Source organism: Micromys minutus, assembly GCF_963924665.1.
Source record: "Micromys minutus genome assembly, chromosome: 5".
Taxonomy (NCBI): Eukaryota; Metazoa; Chordata; class Mammalia; order Rodentia; family Muridae; genus Micromys; species Micromys minutus.
Window position 1 is genome coordinate 59543072 of NC_137974.1, and position 17314 is coordinate 59560385.

General features: G+C 45.4%; 1 protein-coding gene across 4 annotated transcripts in view; it reads left to right on the forward strand.

Annotated features, from left to right (window-relative positions):
* The window catches only part of RUNX2 (RUNX family transcription factor 2), a gene marked incomplete at both ends in the record, with an annotated part of 201627 nt that overhangs the window by 66636 nt on the left and 117677 nt on the right, over window positions 1-17314 (forward strand). For 2 of the 4 annotated variants that reach the window (XM_080917249.1, XM_080917250.1), the window contains one exon: window positions 7416-7786. In XM_080917249.1, coding sequence (XP_080773375.1) covers window positions 7416-7786 — 371 coding nt within the window. Of the gene's footprint in view, window positions 1-7399; window positions 7787-17314 lie in introns of those variants that run through there. The other 2 variants (XM_080917251.1, XM_080917252.1) reach the window with 1 other exon arrangement.

Genomic DNA, 17314 nt, shown 5'->3' on the forward strand with positions numbered 1-17314 from the left:
ACACTGACACAGAGACAGAGAGACTGAGAAACACAGAGAGAGCTGAGCCTAGTGTCAAAGACCCAGTTCCAGCCTCTCTGGAGGTTGAGGCAGGAGGACCTTAAGTTCTGGGCCTGACTGGGAAACAGAAAAATGAAGGTTAGCCTGAGTAACTTAGCAAGACCCTGTCTAATAAATAAGTAAATAAAATAGGGAAAAGAACTGAGAATACAGCCCAATAAAGTAGTAATGACTGGGGGAGGGGCAGCAAAGTTCAGTCCTCAGGACTGAAAGCAAGGGAGAGAGAGGGATGATAGAACACTTCTATTCTCCAGGCAACCAAGGAAGAGTTCTTGGCTCTGTGCGTGCAAAGCTAAGATCCAGACCTTCTATGGTTCAGAATACTGGAAGACAGAAAGCTTGTCTAGTGGCATCTGGACAGAGCTGTTCCTTAGAGGAATATTGTTTTGGACAACCCAGATGGGAGGGTCTACAGTGTGGGGTGGGGGTGGGGGTGGGAGCTACCGCTGCTAACTGTTTTTGGTCGGTATGTGCTGCTTGCACCCAGAAAAGCTGGACACTCTAGCTTTGCTGTAGCACTTGGGTCTGGAGTAATTCTCTTCCTCTCTCTTTCGTGTGCATGTGTGTGCACATGTGCATACGTGTGTGTGTGTGTGTGTGTGTGTGTGTGTGTGTGCACTGCAAAAGGCAGGAGCTAGAACTGTAACCTGCATTACACCACAGAGACTTGCTGTAGGCACAAGATAACCAGAAGGAAAGTGGTATGTTAGGACAGTCACTAAAAGTTGGAGGAGATGGCGGGACCATTGTCTATGGGGCTTGAGCCTAGCTAGGTAGGAATAAGTAAATGTTTTCTTCCAGAAAAGTCTAATTGCAGGGAAGCTCAGGTGGAAACACCCTAGGCAGTTTCTGAGGGTGAGACCTGGAGACACGGAACACCACTCACAGTAATGGACTGTGTGTGTATAGTCAGCTGGTAGGAAGAGCTGGACTCTTGACGCTCGGTTTGTTTTTCTACTTCTTTAGGTTGCAATAGACTCTCCGACACGGTGAAAATGGTCTTTTGTGCTGTGCTATTTGGACCAAAGATGCCACTGTTTCTATTTCTCTCATTATGTGGGCATGACACGTGGTCCGCCCTAGATCCAAAATGAGGCCTGGGCACCTTGGGCACAGGGATTGGAATTGAACAGCACTGTCTTTGGTGAGTTTAGGGTGAGAGGAGAGCATTTGATAAGATTCCTACAGGAAAGAATTCCTATAGGAAACCTTTAACTTCAGGGGTTCTTATATGTTTCATCACAGACCCCATAAACTTTGTATGTAGGACATTCTGCTGTTGGTCATTGCTACCAGCACAGACCAAGAGCCAGCCACCTCCTAAATGCCAGCAGGCTAATTTAGGAAAATTAATTTCACTTCTCTAACTTCTGGAGAATGAAGTAAGACTAAATTTTTAGTTTCTCGGTCTTTAGGTAACGAGGATATTATTTAGGAAGTTGGTGTTTTAGTCAAACAAAATATAAGTCCCCGTTAAGGGCATCCAGATTCCATGGGAGCTCCATCAGTGTGGCTCTGAAGGATCATATGGCAAGCATCACCCATTTTACGACAGCACTGTACCCTTATGAGCGCCTGAAATTGACCCATGGGAATGTTAACTAGAACAAGGAAAGGTTTATGATGCTAAGCCCTCCGCTACAAACATTTCATCTCCTTTTACAGCCATGCAAATTGTTACAGCTCCACTGACAACAGGAAAAATTTACTGGGCTTAAAACAAATCAGGCAGCATTTAACTGTCTAGAATTAAAATGGAAAAACATGTCAGAAGGCCGCGGAATCTCGGGCGTTCTTAAGCCGTCTTGAAAGTGCGTGTAGGACTCGTGAACACCCTGCCCACTAGAACATTCTCGGTACATCCGTTTGTGTTTCTTGTGGCACTATGGACAAATGGGGGGAGGGCAGGCAATGAAATGAGTGAATTCTACCTGTGCCAGCAAGGTTGCTCAGTGGTTAGAATGCTTTCCATGTGCTGGAAGGATGGCTCAACAGTTAACACACTGACTGCTCTTCCAGAAGACTTTGGTTTAATTCCAAGTTCCCACATGGCGGCTCACCACCATCTCTAACTCCAATTGCCAGAGAGACCTTCTTCCAGCTTCTGAAGGTACCAGACATTCAAGTGTTGCAAGATATATAAGCAGACAAAACACACATCTACATAAAATGAATAAGTAAAAATTTTTTTACCGGTTCTTGCTACGAAAGAGAGAGGATGTGAGTCTGGAGCCCCCCATTTCGAACTGGCTAGTGGGTTTGAGACAATCCAGGGTGGTTCTGCAACACCAGCCGACACCCTCTCTCTGCATATTCACATAGTGCAGCCACAGGGTTTACCCATGAATGTGCGAACACTCATACACATCAGCATGGACATCACAGCACATGGAGCGGTTAAAAAAGAATCTGAAGGCCGACTTAGTCCACTGGCTCTGCTATAACTGCCGGTTCGGTAACAGCACTTATCCTCTGGGCTAGCCTCACACAGTCAAACTCCCAAAGAAAACTCTCCAAAGATCTTTCTGCTTTTAACACCTCCCCTCTCCATACCCCCCCTCCACACACATTCACAGGAGCAGAGTACTCAGGGTGGTCATAATTTTCCATTGGCCATCCTACTTCATTAATTGGTTCACTGAAAAGTATTTTAAGATTTTACAGGGCCTTTCTTCACTTTTCGTCGTGAAAAAAGAAAGTATAGTAAATAGTGTGGAAGGAATTAAGATGGAAAAGCAAGGGGAGAGAAGGAGGGGGGGAGATGAGGAGACAGAGAGGAAAATTGTTTTAACGTTACACTTTCTTTGGAGAATTACAGTTGCCAGATATTATCCCAAAATAGTTATATTAAACTTTAAGAAAGGGTTATGCTTGTACCATTCACAGTCATCAAATCTTCAGAAAAATATTTTAGTGCTGTAACACACTACTGAAAAGAGTAATATCTGTGAAGAGAAATCTAGTGGGTGGTTTTTTTAGAAGGACGAGTGTGCGCGCGTGTGTGTGTGTGTTTGTGTGTGTGTGTTTAAAATATGAGTATAGGGTGTTTGTGTATAGGGAGTGTGTGAGTGTATGTGTAGGGTGTATATATACATACATACATACATATATATATATGGTGTGTGTGTAGGATATATGTGTGGGTACATGCATGCCTGTGTTGGCCAGAGGTCAGCCTCTAGTATGATCTCTCACATGTTATTCACCCTGTCCTCTGGGACAGGCTCTTACTGGCCTGGAGGCCCTTGAGTCAGCTAGGCTGTCTAGGCAGCCCGTCCCAGGGATTAGCCTGTCCTGCCTTCCCAGCACTAGAGCCGAAGTATCATCTTATTCTGATTTTTGGGTGGGTGGGGGTTAGGCATGGGCTTCGGGACCTTAAGCCCCTGCACTAAGCACTTTACTGAACGAGCTGTGTTCTCAGTCTGCCCTTGGTTAGGGCATTTTCATGAAGAAGAGAAAAATCTAAGTTGACACCCAAGCATTTCATAGCAGCAGTAAGGATGCATGTGCAAAAAGTTCCACATTTTTCCTATGCCTTTACTGCAAGGGGAAGTTTGAGGGAAGGGGCAGTGGAAATGTTTCCTACTTGAAGTGTTCAGAGCCAAGATCAGGCCAGTTCCAGCTGAGCGCGAGAGTGCTCTTGAAAGCAGGCTGAAATTCACTGTGCCAGATACCTGAGCCGCTGTTAGGGCATTCAGTGGAAAATTTCATTTCCACATTATAAATAACTGTAGGAGATTTGAAGGGATCCAAGACTGGGAACTTCCAAGAGCTGCTTACATTAGTTCTACTGAAATGTTTAATGGAGGGAGGATGCCCAGGAAGGCTATAAAGCTGAATTACCGGATATGATTAATTAAAATAAATAATCTAACCATTGATTAAATTGCCCTTAAAATCCCTAACCATTGAGGCCTGCATGTCTCATTATGCATCAAGTAAAAAAAAAAAGGGGGGGGGGGAATGGTGGTAACTAAACAGCAATGGGAAAAGCAAAGGTTCCCGAGATAGAATTTCTTATATCCAAACGACCCTAGCATTCCTTGTTGGAAAAAGCCCCACTCGGGGAGCTCCTGTTTGAAACATGGGTAGTTTCTCGGTTCTGTCAGTTTCTGGAAGTTCCTTGTTCTGTGGGTTTCCTGGGAGGAGGGCGGAATACCCTCCCCTAGCAACTTTCCCTCTCTCTGACTCCAGACACTCCATTTCTGGTGACTCTCCCCTCTTCTGCAGTCCCCAGACACTTAAAAGGAGAAGCAATGAAAACAAGCCATCTCTGTTGGCTGTGCCACCAAAGAAAACTGTCCCACTAAGGGCAGGAAGGGTATGCATGTAATTGTGTCATGCCGTCAGGGTATGGATTTGTGAGGATACAAGTTAGTGTGGGTACAGTTTCTCCCTCAGATGGGTTAGGAAGCCTGCTTCCTTTTCTAGGCTGGGTGTCTGTGGCTGGGGAGATTAGCACACACATGCGGTGAGGCAGTATTCAGGCTTAGAGCTCTCCCCTGTGATCAGAAAGATAATTCAAAGAAGCACCCTTTGCACCTGTAGTGTATATTGATAAGGGATAAGTGGCTTCAGTACTAGTACTAGGGAGTACTAGGGCCACAGAGGCTAAGCTAAGAGGAAGTCGTGCGTGTGTGTGTGTGTGTGTGTGTGTGTGTGTGTGTGTGTGTGTGTGTGTGTGTGTGTTGTGTGTGTGTGTTTGACAGCTAGTTGCTTTTCAGTGGCACAACGAATCAGGCAGTGGAAGAAGAGGAAGACTGAGAGGCACAGGGAGGTGGCTAGAGTCTGAGGGGAGGATTGGTGGAAGAATCCCGAAAGAGACCAAGCAAGAGACAAGGGAAGACAGACAGGGGGGCATCTCTGTAAGTGGCGGGAGCAGAAAAGGGTGGCAGAAAAAGTGACTCACAGAGGGGAAGGGCATAGGGGTGCGCCCCGTGTAGTCCTTAAGCCCCGTGAGAGGGCATCCAGTCACACCCATTCCTGCCCCCTCTTCAGTCTCCAGAGCACCTCTCTCGCACAGGAACATAGGTCCTCAGGTCATCTGAGCACAGAAACCCACTTTTAGTACTTGCCAGTCGCACAGAGGCGCCAACAGCCTCTTTCTGCACTCTCCCGGTACCTTTTCTGGGCTCTGCGGGGCGCGCGCCGCGTGGGGGGGGGGGGCTTAAAGAAAAGCACTGCGCTTCAAAAACCAATAGGGATAGTCCTGAAAGGTCTCTTGCAGAACTTGGGAGGCGTTTGCACCCAACAACAAAAGCACCAATTACTGGCTGTGTGAAGAACTTTAAATAATGACGAATAGTGAGAAATAAGTTACCCAGCTATCCCTCTTCTTCCGTCCTCCAAGTTTTCATTGATTTCACCAAATCAAAGTTGTGTCCACTACCTTGTTAGGAGTCACCGGGATTTTGGTAAATGATTCTATTTGGAAGCTTTGGGCGTTTTAAAATAATCAGTTAAGCAAGACATAAAACAGAACATCACGCGAGAGGTGAGCTGTCCGATATTGGATATTGCTTCTGCCTGGTTCTTGGGGTGTAGCAGCCTCCGGCGGATTTCCTGGCTTCTGTGGGCGCCGCAAGTTGTTTGATTTGTTTTGAAGGCTCAGAATTTGAGGCTGGTCGGAGACACCCACGTGCTTCTGACTCCCATCAGCATAATGATCGCCTTAGCTTGAGTCGTGTCTATATAAACCACAAAAACCTAATCATTAGAAATCCCAGCCTCCAAAAACCACATTTTAGGTAAAAACTGCTGCTCTTTTCCCTCCGCACCCCTTCATCTCTCGACCACAACCTTTTGGGGATTCCAAAATCGCCTATCCCCAGAACGCCGGGGAAACAAATACATAAATAAATAATTACGAAACCAGTTTTTTGTTTTTGATTTTTTAAAAACTTTTATTCCCTCAAAGTGGGGAGCGGCGAGGAAGACAGTTAAAGACACTAGACTTAGTCTGAGACGAAGACTGGACTTAAAAGATTGGAAAATTAATGGATAACCTCTGTGTATTTCCCCTTTCTCAGCAAGATTTTCCCCCCAATTTACAACTTATTTTAATTACCAAGCTGTCATTTTGTAGTTTTTTTATTTAAAAAAAGCATTCTTATTCTCCAGTCATGACAGGAAGGAATATATAAGAAAAGTGCCAGACATCCGTTAGAGTTTCTAAAACTATTTTGATAAGTCCCCCTGTCACCCATTTTTGGTGTCACCTAAGGGGGGAAAACCCACCCCCGAAGCCTGTAAAAACCTGCCCCCCCCCCGCCCCAGCCAATGTGGGGTGGGGTTGGGGGGGAGGGTGAAGAATGCTCAGAAGTCAAAGCAGAGACTTGAGAATTTTCCTTCCTCTTCTCCTGAAGTTACAAAGAAAAATTATCGCCAGCAGGAGCAGTCCGAGGGTCTCCGACTTCTCAGCTTCAGCTGAGAAGGGGTTCTTGGTCCTGGGAGTGAAAGGGGAGCCTAGGACGCTGGCGGCGATGTCCTAGGCGGGAACCGCCTCTCTCCAGCTTCGGGCGCCCAGCGCTGCGTGCCGGCGCTTCTAGCGGCCGGCGGGCGGCGGCAGCGGCTGCGATCCGCAGGCTCCAGATCTGTCGCCCGGGGATCCGCTCCCCCCCACCCACTTACCTCCCGGCACCTTGAAACGCGAGGGGGGCCCGGGGAACTTTGCAAAGAGCAGGAGGGACGAGGCTGCGAGTGAGAGGGCGAGAGGAGAAGCGGGGAAGGAAGGACTCGGTGGCCGGAGGACTCGGAGCGCGCAGCGGGCCCGGGGAGCGCGCAGCGGCCTCGGTGGTGGAGGAGGAGGCGGCGCGGGCAGGCGACGGCGCCGCGAACTGGGCAGCCGCCCTCGACTTGGCGGTGGCGGACAGCGAGGGGCCACGCGCGCCGCCCGGATGGACTGCTGAACCTGCGGGGCTCCACTACCGAACTGGAACCAGGAACGGGTCGTCAGCGCACCCAGCACACGGTGCCCCAAGGGACCCCCCACCGCAAGCTGCTAACTTCAAGTCCCTTGCCTCGGCTGGGACAAACACGCCCCCGCGTCCCGCTCGCTACTGCTACCGCCGGGGTCTCCCAAGCCTCCCCGTGGAGATCTGCGCCTCTCCGGTGTCCCCACCCGCCACCCCAACTGTGCCCGGTCGCCAGCCGCCTGCCCCCAGCAGACTCCTCCGGGCACTCGGCTTCCTCGAACTTGATTTCTCACCTCCTCTGTCCCGTCACCTCCATCCTCCCCCCTCCCCGTCTCGCCTCCACCCCCTCGATTTCCTCCTCCTCGCCCCCCATTTCCACCCTCCTCCCCCTCCCCCGGCCACTTCGCTAACTTGTGGCTGTTGTGATGCGTATTCCCGTAGATCCGAGCACCAGCCGGCGCTTCAGCCCCCCCTCCAGCAGCCTGCAGCCCGGCAAGATGAGCGACGTGAGCCCGGTGGTGGCTGCACAGCAGCAGCAGCAGCAGCAGCAGCAACAGCAGCAACAGCAGCAGCAGCAGCAACAACAGCAGCAGCAGCAGGAGGCGGCCGCAGCAGCAGCAGCGGCAGCGGCGGCGGCAGCAGCGGCGGCGGCGGCAGTGCCCCGGTTGAGGCCGCCTCACGACAACCGCACCATGGTGGAGATCATCGCCGACCACCCGGCCGAACTGGTCCGCACGGACAGTCCCAACTTCCTGTGCTCCGTGCTGCCCTCGCACTGGCGGTGCAACAAGACCCTGCCCGTGGCCTTCAAGGTAAGAGACCGGTCACCCCCAGCCCCTGGCTGGGCCCCGTGGAACCTTCCCACTGTGGTCTCGGTGCTCATGGGTGCCCTCCAAGGGTCTAGCTTTGGTGGCCCCACTCAGGAGACCTAGGTGGCCCTGACCTACGTACCCCGCAGCGGTCCCCGCGAGCAGATCCCCCTTCTCACCTGTGCGCCCACTACCATCTCAGCCTAGGTTCCCTTGTTTGCTCATCCTTCAGGTCCCCCAGGCACGGCTCTTGCCTCTTCCCCTATTGGGGCTCCTGGGCCCCAGACGCCTCGAGGTGCCCATGGTGAGCTGCAAACTTTCTCTAGCCCCCTTCCCCCGGGGGTCCCCGCATTCCTCCCGGGCATTCCGGTCCCCTTTCTCTGGGATTCCGTGCGCTCCTTTTCTCTTTTCCCTGCAGCCTCAGGCCGCTACCCCGAGATAGGCGTCCCTTTCCCGGAATGGGTGCCATTTGGCAGTCCCGGCTGCTCCTGGGCTTGGCCCGGATACCCGTGGGGTGCCGGTACCGGAGGGCGCTCGCGCCTGGGGCAAGATGAGGTGCCAGTCGTGGCGCGTAGGTTGAGGGTGCTCAGTAAACTTGGGAGAGCGGGGACGGACGGGGACATTCGCGCCCTCCTTGGCCGGCTCGGGTTCCCGTTACTTGGAGGAAGGCGGGGCCGCTGGGGTCTCGGCTTCTGAGGAGGCCCGGCAGCTGCAGGGGTTCGGGGCGCTGGGTCCCCGACTGCGGGTGTGTGTGTGAGCGTCGGGGAAGGGGATCAAGGCTTAGGCTGCCTCCTCCCTCCTCACTCCTCCTGTGGAGCAACTTCGGTTGGTCAGAATGAAACAGAGGTGAAAACTTTATTTGCTTTGAAAGAGCCAGAACCCCCAGATCTCCCTTCAGCTTGGGGAGATCTGTGGGTGGCTCCCGCCGGAGGCCTGGGCTCAGGGGTGCGCTCCCACGGCCTCCTCCTCCGAGTCCGTTAGCTTGCCAGCGCCGATGGCGGTGGGAGTCACGCGCGCTGGCCGCTGCCGGCAGGTTGAAAGTGTGCGGGTCCCCAGACTCTGGCCGTATCTATGATGCAGTCTGGGGTTCCGGCGCCATGAGAGATGGTGGTGCGGAGCATCCCTCCCACCCCCCACTTCAAGAAGAGTTTGTGATGGATGGGTGACTGTCCATTCTCGCTGGTCCAGACGCTAGGGATGGAGTTGGGGAGCCAACAAGAGAAATGAGTCCATGGGTACATCCAGTTTTAGTGGGTGAGCCTGGGACCCCGCATCTGTGTAGAACAGGTTAAGAATGGTCTAGAAAGGAAAAAAAAAAGGCGGCATTGTGCCAATTCCTTCATCTAGGACTCCGGTGCCAAACTCCCACGGGCCCCTTGCATTTCCCAGTTGTTGATCACCCCGTACCCCACGCAGCAATTCAGATTCCATGTGTGGGTGGAGCAGCAAGAGGGGCCCAGGTCAAGCAGAGCAGTTATCTCTTTATGTCCTCTATCTGAACAGAAATCTGAATGGATTGTTATGGAAGGGGTGCATTGGCGCTGGAGCGGGGTGCCAGTTTCCTTTTGTAGTTGGATCAAACAGTGGTCCTAAAAGAACACACATCGCGTTTCTCCTTTTATGGGAGCACCCATTTTGACGATTAATGTTTTCTTCCTTGTGATGTGAATAGGTCAGATATAGGAAACATTGTAAAAAAAGAAAAAAAAAAGAAAAAAAGATATTTCCATTGAGAGGTATTTTATTTTACAATGTTTATCAGTCAGAATTTTCTAAGTACCCTCTATGAGGGTAGGCATTATTTCAAAAATAAAACCTTTCCCCAAACCTAGATGAAAACAGGGGAAAATACAAATAAGTAGGTATTTTGTGTAACGCAAGGGCATACATTAAACTATAAAAATTAATTTTATTAATTCAGTGTTTAGTAATCTGTGTACCCTTCCGGTGCTGAATGTGCTTAGGGGATAGCTGTCCTGAACTTACACGGTGCATCGATTTTTGAAACAAGATCTGGGTATAAAGACAGACTATTATTCAGTTTGAACTTTTCTTAGATATGGAACCTGGATTTTCTAATTAGTTTCCAAAACTACCTTGAAAGTGAATTTCTTTCCTTATTGTTAAGCCTTCTGATCACAGAGTACATTTTTCTTAAGCAATAAACAGAGCATTGACAACACAGGACTTATTATATTACAATTGTAATAAGTTGAGTTAAAAGATCATTGAGACCCTAATACTTTCATCCCTCTGCTTAAAAAACAATATGGCTATCCGGAGGTTCAGATTTTTTGACAGCAACTTTCATAATTTTCATTTCAACGGTGCAACAACCTTTTCAGAATAACTTGCCTTGGGAATAAATGCACGAGCGTAGCAGGCTTCTTATCCTCTTTCAACATAATCAAATGCATCTGCACTGAGGAAATGCTGTGAGGAAGTCCCCCCTTTCAAATGTGGTGACAGCAATTTGGCTGTCATATCCAGAGCTATGTACAAAGTAAGTTATGGTATTGTTAGGTGAAAAGCAGAGAGCTAAATGCTCTTCAAACATGCCCCGCCCCACTGAAAGATATTACTGAGAAATTTAGTGTTCAAATCAACACAATATTTATTGAGTCTGTAGTTTAGGTCTGTGACACGAAGTTCACCACAGTCAACAAGAAATGAATTCAGTAAACTGTCTTGATATCTGATGACTTAAAATAGTGCTTCCCCATGATATGGACAATAGACTATATTAAAAACAGCAGAATCTATTGGTATTGCTATTCTGCATGTAATATAATTTGGGGGGGTTTAAACGAGTTCTCATTTTATTTGTATTCGACATGTCAAAAATACAAAGCAGCCAGTGGTCTTCATGCAAAGTTATTTGTTACCATTGCACTTTTACCAAAGTTGTGTAGTTTTGAAACAGTCAGTCCTTCCAGGTGTCAAGGAAATGGAAATAAATATTTTTAACATTTCTTTCAGGTGTATCTCACTAAAACCTTAAAATAGTTTAGGCCTACTATTCGAGGATACCAGGCTCTTTCTGTCATGGATGATTTTAGTGCCAAGACAGAGCAATTTGCAAATTCAGCTTAGTAGTTGATGGTTGGTCTGGTAGACAGGGAGTGTAGAGTGTGTCAACCCTGCATCTAGTAGCACCCTTCTAGGTAGGGGTCTGTCAGCATCTCCGCTGTGAAGCCTGGTGTTCAGGGTTCATGACTAAGTTGCCTTAAATAGCTTTAAGCTGAAACACTATGTTGACATTCAGATGTTTATCTTTAGAGTTAAAGTAGTATAGGCCCATATCACCGTTTTACGTTAGAGAACACGAGATCATACATATTCACCAATATCGCATTCATTCTAGTAATGTTAAAGAAAAACATCGTATTTAAGTACATGATCGAAACCTCAAAGTTAATTTTGTACTTATACTATCATTTTCAGTGTTGCTGAGGTTTTCAAATGATGCGATTTTTGTTTGAGAATGACTTGTTGGCAATTACTGGCTAATTTTCCTTCTTTAAAAGCACGTTTGCAACATATATATATATATGATACAAACCACTGAGTATCAGTGGTTTGTATCTTTTTTATGTGTTTAATGATCAGACTTTGTATCTTTAAAACAATCTAATTATAGCTTAAGAAGGAAAGACATTATTGAGCTTGTCAAATCTTTATTAAGCCTAATGCAAACTGTTTTTGCAAAATTATGTCAATCATAACACATCAGGTTGAATGAAGACAGGGCACATTTTTTTTTTTTTTTTTGTAAAACTCATTTAAAGGGAAATATTGTAAGGCTGAATATATACATGTATGTATTTACATTTGAGGAGGTATGGTGGCTCTGTTTTTTTTTTTTTTTGTGTGTGTGTGTGTTTTCTTCTTTAACATCACTGCTGTATTTTCAGAATTCTCAGATAGCCAGTGTTACATGATCTAAGCCACTGTGATTCATGACATACAGATTGCTGGCCTAGAAGTTTCGTCAATTTTTTTGTTAGACATATATTTAAATTTTTTTTGAGATGATACATTGTACCTGTTTTTCTTTTAGAATTTAATTCCCCCGGGTTTAGAAAGCCTTCCTGGATGAAATTCTGAAACCACACTATAGTATTTGTTGAAAACTTGCTGTAGTTTATTTTAAAAGGATAGTTTTGTTTTTGCTTCTTGCAATTATTGCATTGCCTCTCTCTTTACTACAATCAAATTCTATCTTGCAAATAATTCCATTCCATCTTACTGCACTTGCATTGTGCCAACATAATGTTAATCTGTCAGAGTAATTGATTAGCTTAGACTGCACTGCTGTCCATAGAAATATCATGGGCAATTTTCAACTTCCAGCCTGGTAAGACCACAGGAACAGAGGTCTAAGTTAAGTTTATCATCGCTCCCTTGTTCAGAGTGAGGCCCAATTCAGTCAGAATGGGACTCATACAAAATCTAAACATCACTAGAGTTAAATATTCTTTAATTTCATTCTGTACAAACTGCATATTGTGTGGTTTGAACGCTGGCACAGTGGGGTGAACTAAATTAAGCAAATTCTTTCTCAATTCTGAGACAGCAGAACAGAAAGTGACTTCTCTCTTCTCTTGCTTTTCTTGACTTTGTAAATGTTATATTTTAAGAACACCTAGAAATGTAATTATTATGAGTTCATTATAAATTATTCTTTGCAGAACAGTACTTCATGTTGGGTCGCATGGGAAAAAAATTCAGTTCATGCCTCGGCCTAAGCAGTTAAAGAATGCTCTCTCTCTCTCTCTCTCTCTCTCTCTCTCTCTCTCTCTCTAAAACACACTCTTTCTCTTTATGTGTTTCTTTCTCTATCTTTCTTTCTTTCTTGTTCTTTTTGCTCTTTAGAATGTTTTTCCATTACTTGGGTTTGGTACAGATGAAATGTGTAAAAATGTCCTCATTCTTTGGTTTTCTTTTAGATAAATATGGTTGAGAATACTCAAAGGAAACTTTTAAGCTTCAGACATCTACTTAAAAAGTCTCAAACATGTAATTATACTTCTGACTGATATAAAGTTAAATACAGCACTCCCCCTCCCAAGACACGCACCACCCCTCCTCAGAAACAACAGTGGTCAGTCTGGTCTAGTACAATGAACGGTAGAACATACAGCATATTTCAGTCAGCCTGTCAGGAAGATTGTCACTGTGTGTGCTGGCAAGTTCTCCAGGCCCAGTTCTAAGCTAAAGAGAATGTGCACGAAAATTTCTGTTTTGCCAAATATGATATACAAAGCAAACCTGTATTTAATATGATTATTCCACTGCTTTAAAAAAGTGGATTTACGTATCTCACTCTTAGGAATCTGCTTTCACATGTTCCCTTAGTGAATCAACTTTTGCTCTCTTTTAACTAAAAAATAAAAAGGTCCAATATGTTAAAAAATATGTAGTAAAATAATAATGTCCCAACTCTTGAAAACCCTTAAACCGAGGCAGATTTCTTTATCATTTTTTTTTCTGAAATACATACAACTGGAGTGAAACCCACGAGGAGCAACCCTTTGCCTTTTGACAATACTGCACAACATTTGAGGTCGTGAAGTGTCACATACTCAGTGACACTCTTAAAGAATGCTTACCACTCAGGTCACTCTCTTCATATTACCAAAGCCAAGATCACTATATAGTGACATCTGTGTTTATGTGGCATCTTCTACGTTTTACAGCTTATAAATGATTTCCAATGTATATTTAGAAACCCTGGTTCTTAGAGACAAAATGGTTGGTATAAGGGTCATCGTAGATATATAGGAGAATTAGGGGAAATGGAGCCTTTTGCTTTTTAGTATACATAGTCTCTTCTAAGATAGTATTGCTTTCTTTCACCTTTATTAATATTTATTTTTTTCAAAGGAAAGCCAGGCAGCAGGGGTTAAAATACAATCTGCTGAAGGTACAAGATGCCTTCATATTCAGATGAACACTGGCAGACACAGTCAATCATTTCCGTATTTTTTAACGTGCATTGTTTTGGGGCATCAGAGAAATGCCCGACCTGCAGGAACCCAGCATTTGTCTTAGTAACCGCCTCTGCCCCACCGGAGCTGCTAGACCAAGGTGACAGAAAATCTTGTTCTCAAGGGATTTGCTTTTGACCTAGAGACTTCTTAAGTAGAGAATAGCTGTATATTCCAGGTAATACTGGTCTGCAGTGAGAACATGAGTCTGAGTCTGCGGGATGCTGACTCATCCTATAACTGGTTCCCTCAGCACTTTAGCTGGTAGCCCACAAAGCTGTTGGCTGCTGAGAACAGTGCTTTTTATGAAATGATTTCATTTACTTGTTTCATAGACACACACACATACATATTTCACATGCACACACAGATACACAGATATATATACACATGCAAACACACACACACATAGACACATATACATACATAGGCATACCCTCAGACACACATACATTCATAGACACACACACATACATATTTCACATGCACACACAGATACACACATATATATATATACATGCAAATACACACACACATAGACACATATACATACGTAGGCATACCAACAGACACACATACATTCATACACACACACACACGTATATACCCATGAACAGACACAGACACACAGATATATACACACATACACAGAGACACACAGACACAAAGACATACACACACACAGACACACACATACACATGCACACACAGAGACACATACATACACATGCACAGATATAGACATATAAATATACATGCACATACAGAGACACACATACATATACATGCACACATACAGATACACAGGCATATATAGTCACACACAGACACACACACATACACATGCACAGACATAGATATACACATATACATGCACAGACAGAGAGACAAACACACAGTCACACAGACATACATATTCACATACACAGATATACACATATACATGAACACACACAGAGACATGGTCACATATTCCTCCTTCACATATAACTGTGTATTTGTAGGTGTGTGTATGTGTTTGTACATTATTATATGAGGCTATGGAGTTCCATGGCATGCATGTAGTGATCAAAGAACAGCTTCAGATATTGGCTCTTGTGTTTTACACTGTCCCAGGCAGCCTGTCTGCTGTTTGCTGCTGTGAACCAGGCTAAATGACTCGCCCCCCCCCCCAATGTCCCAGTAAGGGTGCTGGCATGAAAAATGTCAGACCTGCATCTTTTTATGTCTGCCCTTTATGTGGACTCTGAAGATTTGAATCAGCCCCCACGATCACATAACAGAGAGTTCACCCACTGAGCCATCTCATTAACCCCTATTTAAAAAAATACTCATCAAATACCTCCTAATATGCCAGGCACTGTGTTGAGAGTTGAGGGCTGTCAATAAACTAGATGAAATGAAGGCCATTCCTTAAACCTGGGACTAATTCATTGAAGAGGCATTACTCATTAATCGATACATAGTAAAAGTGAGGGTGACTAGACACAAAAGGACACTGGGAATGTGAGTCCTACAGGATAAGAAAAAGCTTCCTGATTTTGAACTGAACAAGGTATGAGGTTGGGGAAACTGAGAAATGTTCTAAGAGTCAAGTTAGAGCAACAACAACAACAACAGCAACAGCAAAAAACCTTGGTTTTGTTTCATTGTTATCCTGGCTGGGAGAGACAATGTGGGGGTTGCAGGATTTGGGGTAGGGATTACAGAGAGGGAAAATTCAGTTCTGAAATATAGTATCTGTTTATCAATGTATAAGGAAGACACTTTCAGGAGAACACATAGCAAGTGTGTTTGGGAATATCTAGACTTGTTATATAGAGCTTTCTGTTTTTGATAACTGTGAAATTTTCATGGAATTTGAGGGTAGGTAACATTGTCAGAAAGCTTACAAATAACAAAATTAAATAAGTTTAGAAAACTATATTAGGGGGTTGGAGAGATGACTCAGTGGTTAAGAGCACTGGCTATTCTTCCAGAGATCCTGAGTTCAATTCCCAGCAACCACATGGTGGCTCACAACCATCTGTAATGGGATCCGATGCCCTCTTCTGGTGTGTCTGAAGACAGTAACAGTGTGCTCATATACATAAAATAAGCAAATCTTTAAAAAACAATATTAGAATAATGCCAAAGAATTGGTTAATGGTTAAATTTTGAACAATAAAACCGGAGGGTATTTTGTTATCTATTTTTAAAAATTTGTACGTAGGTACATGTTCCCATGTACATATATTGTAATCTTACATTTAATGTTACAATGGTAAATGATTCTATTTTTATTGGATATTTTATTTATTTACATTTCAAATGTTATCCCCTTTTCTAGTTTCCCCTCATCACACCCCCTGTCTCCTCCCCCTTGCTTCTATGAGCATGCTCCCCCACCTACCCACTTCTGCCTCACTGCCCTTGAAAGCTCGGAAGCAGAAGTGGGAAAAAACATAAAGTGGGGTGTTTGCTAGATAGACAAATGCACAGGGGTGCCTTGTCAGAGTGGTTGCTCTCACTGTAGCTCTTGCCAAGTTACTGTGAAATCTCTGGGCACTAGGTGAAGAAATGGGAATAGGCTGGGCAGAGGATCATAGGAGTTACTGGAAGCAGGGTCTTGGTAGTGGACAGAGAACAGAGTGGCCAGCATTCCATCGGTAAGGTTGCATGTTAACACGGAGTGCACAGCTAACCTGGGATAAAGTGATTCTGAATGTGTTAGCCTCGATGACAGATTATCCCGTATCTGTTGGAGACTGTGGGGACAAAGGTGTCATTCCAATATGGTAGATGACATAATATGGGATTGTGGGTATGAGTGTGTGCAGTCATGCATGGGTGTGCATTTGGAGGTCAGAGGTCAATATTAGATGTCAGTGTTTGCAGCTGTCTTTTGGGGGGGTCTTTCTTAGGATTTGTTGATTAGGGTTAAGATGGCTGGCTAATCTGCCCTAATCTCCTCTTTTCTGTTTCCCAGCTCTGGGATTACAAGTATCTAGCATAGTACCTGGCTTTTTACAAGGTACCTAGTGATCAAACTCTGGCCTACGCACTTGCCAGGAAAGCACTTTACTGACTGAGCTGTCTCCCCAGCCCAGGATACATTTCTTGATTGTAGAACTTAGTTGTCACGATCGTTTTCATCCCTGGATAGGTCTCTATTCTCAGACTTTATTCTCTTGATAGTTTTGACTATCCCACTGGGTCCCACACAGAGATGTATGCAGTATTCATTCACAGTGTCCTTTAAAAGATGACCATTTAGCCCCCAACTGATCTGTATCCAGTATTTCAGCCAGGACTAGGATTTACACTTGAGTCCTTTTCTAAAGAGCTAATTGGTACCTCCTCCCTTCCCTCTCTTCTCTCCCTCTCTTCCCCCTCTTCTCCCCTTCCCACTTCTCCCTTTCCCCCCTCCCCAGTCTCTCTCTCTCTCTCTCTCTCTCTCTCTCTCTCTGTGTGTGTGTGTGTGTGTGTGTGTGTGTGAGTTTGCTCAAGTGTGTGAGCCATCCGAGTACATATGGAGGCCAGAGATGGACATTGACATATC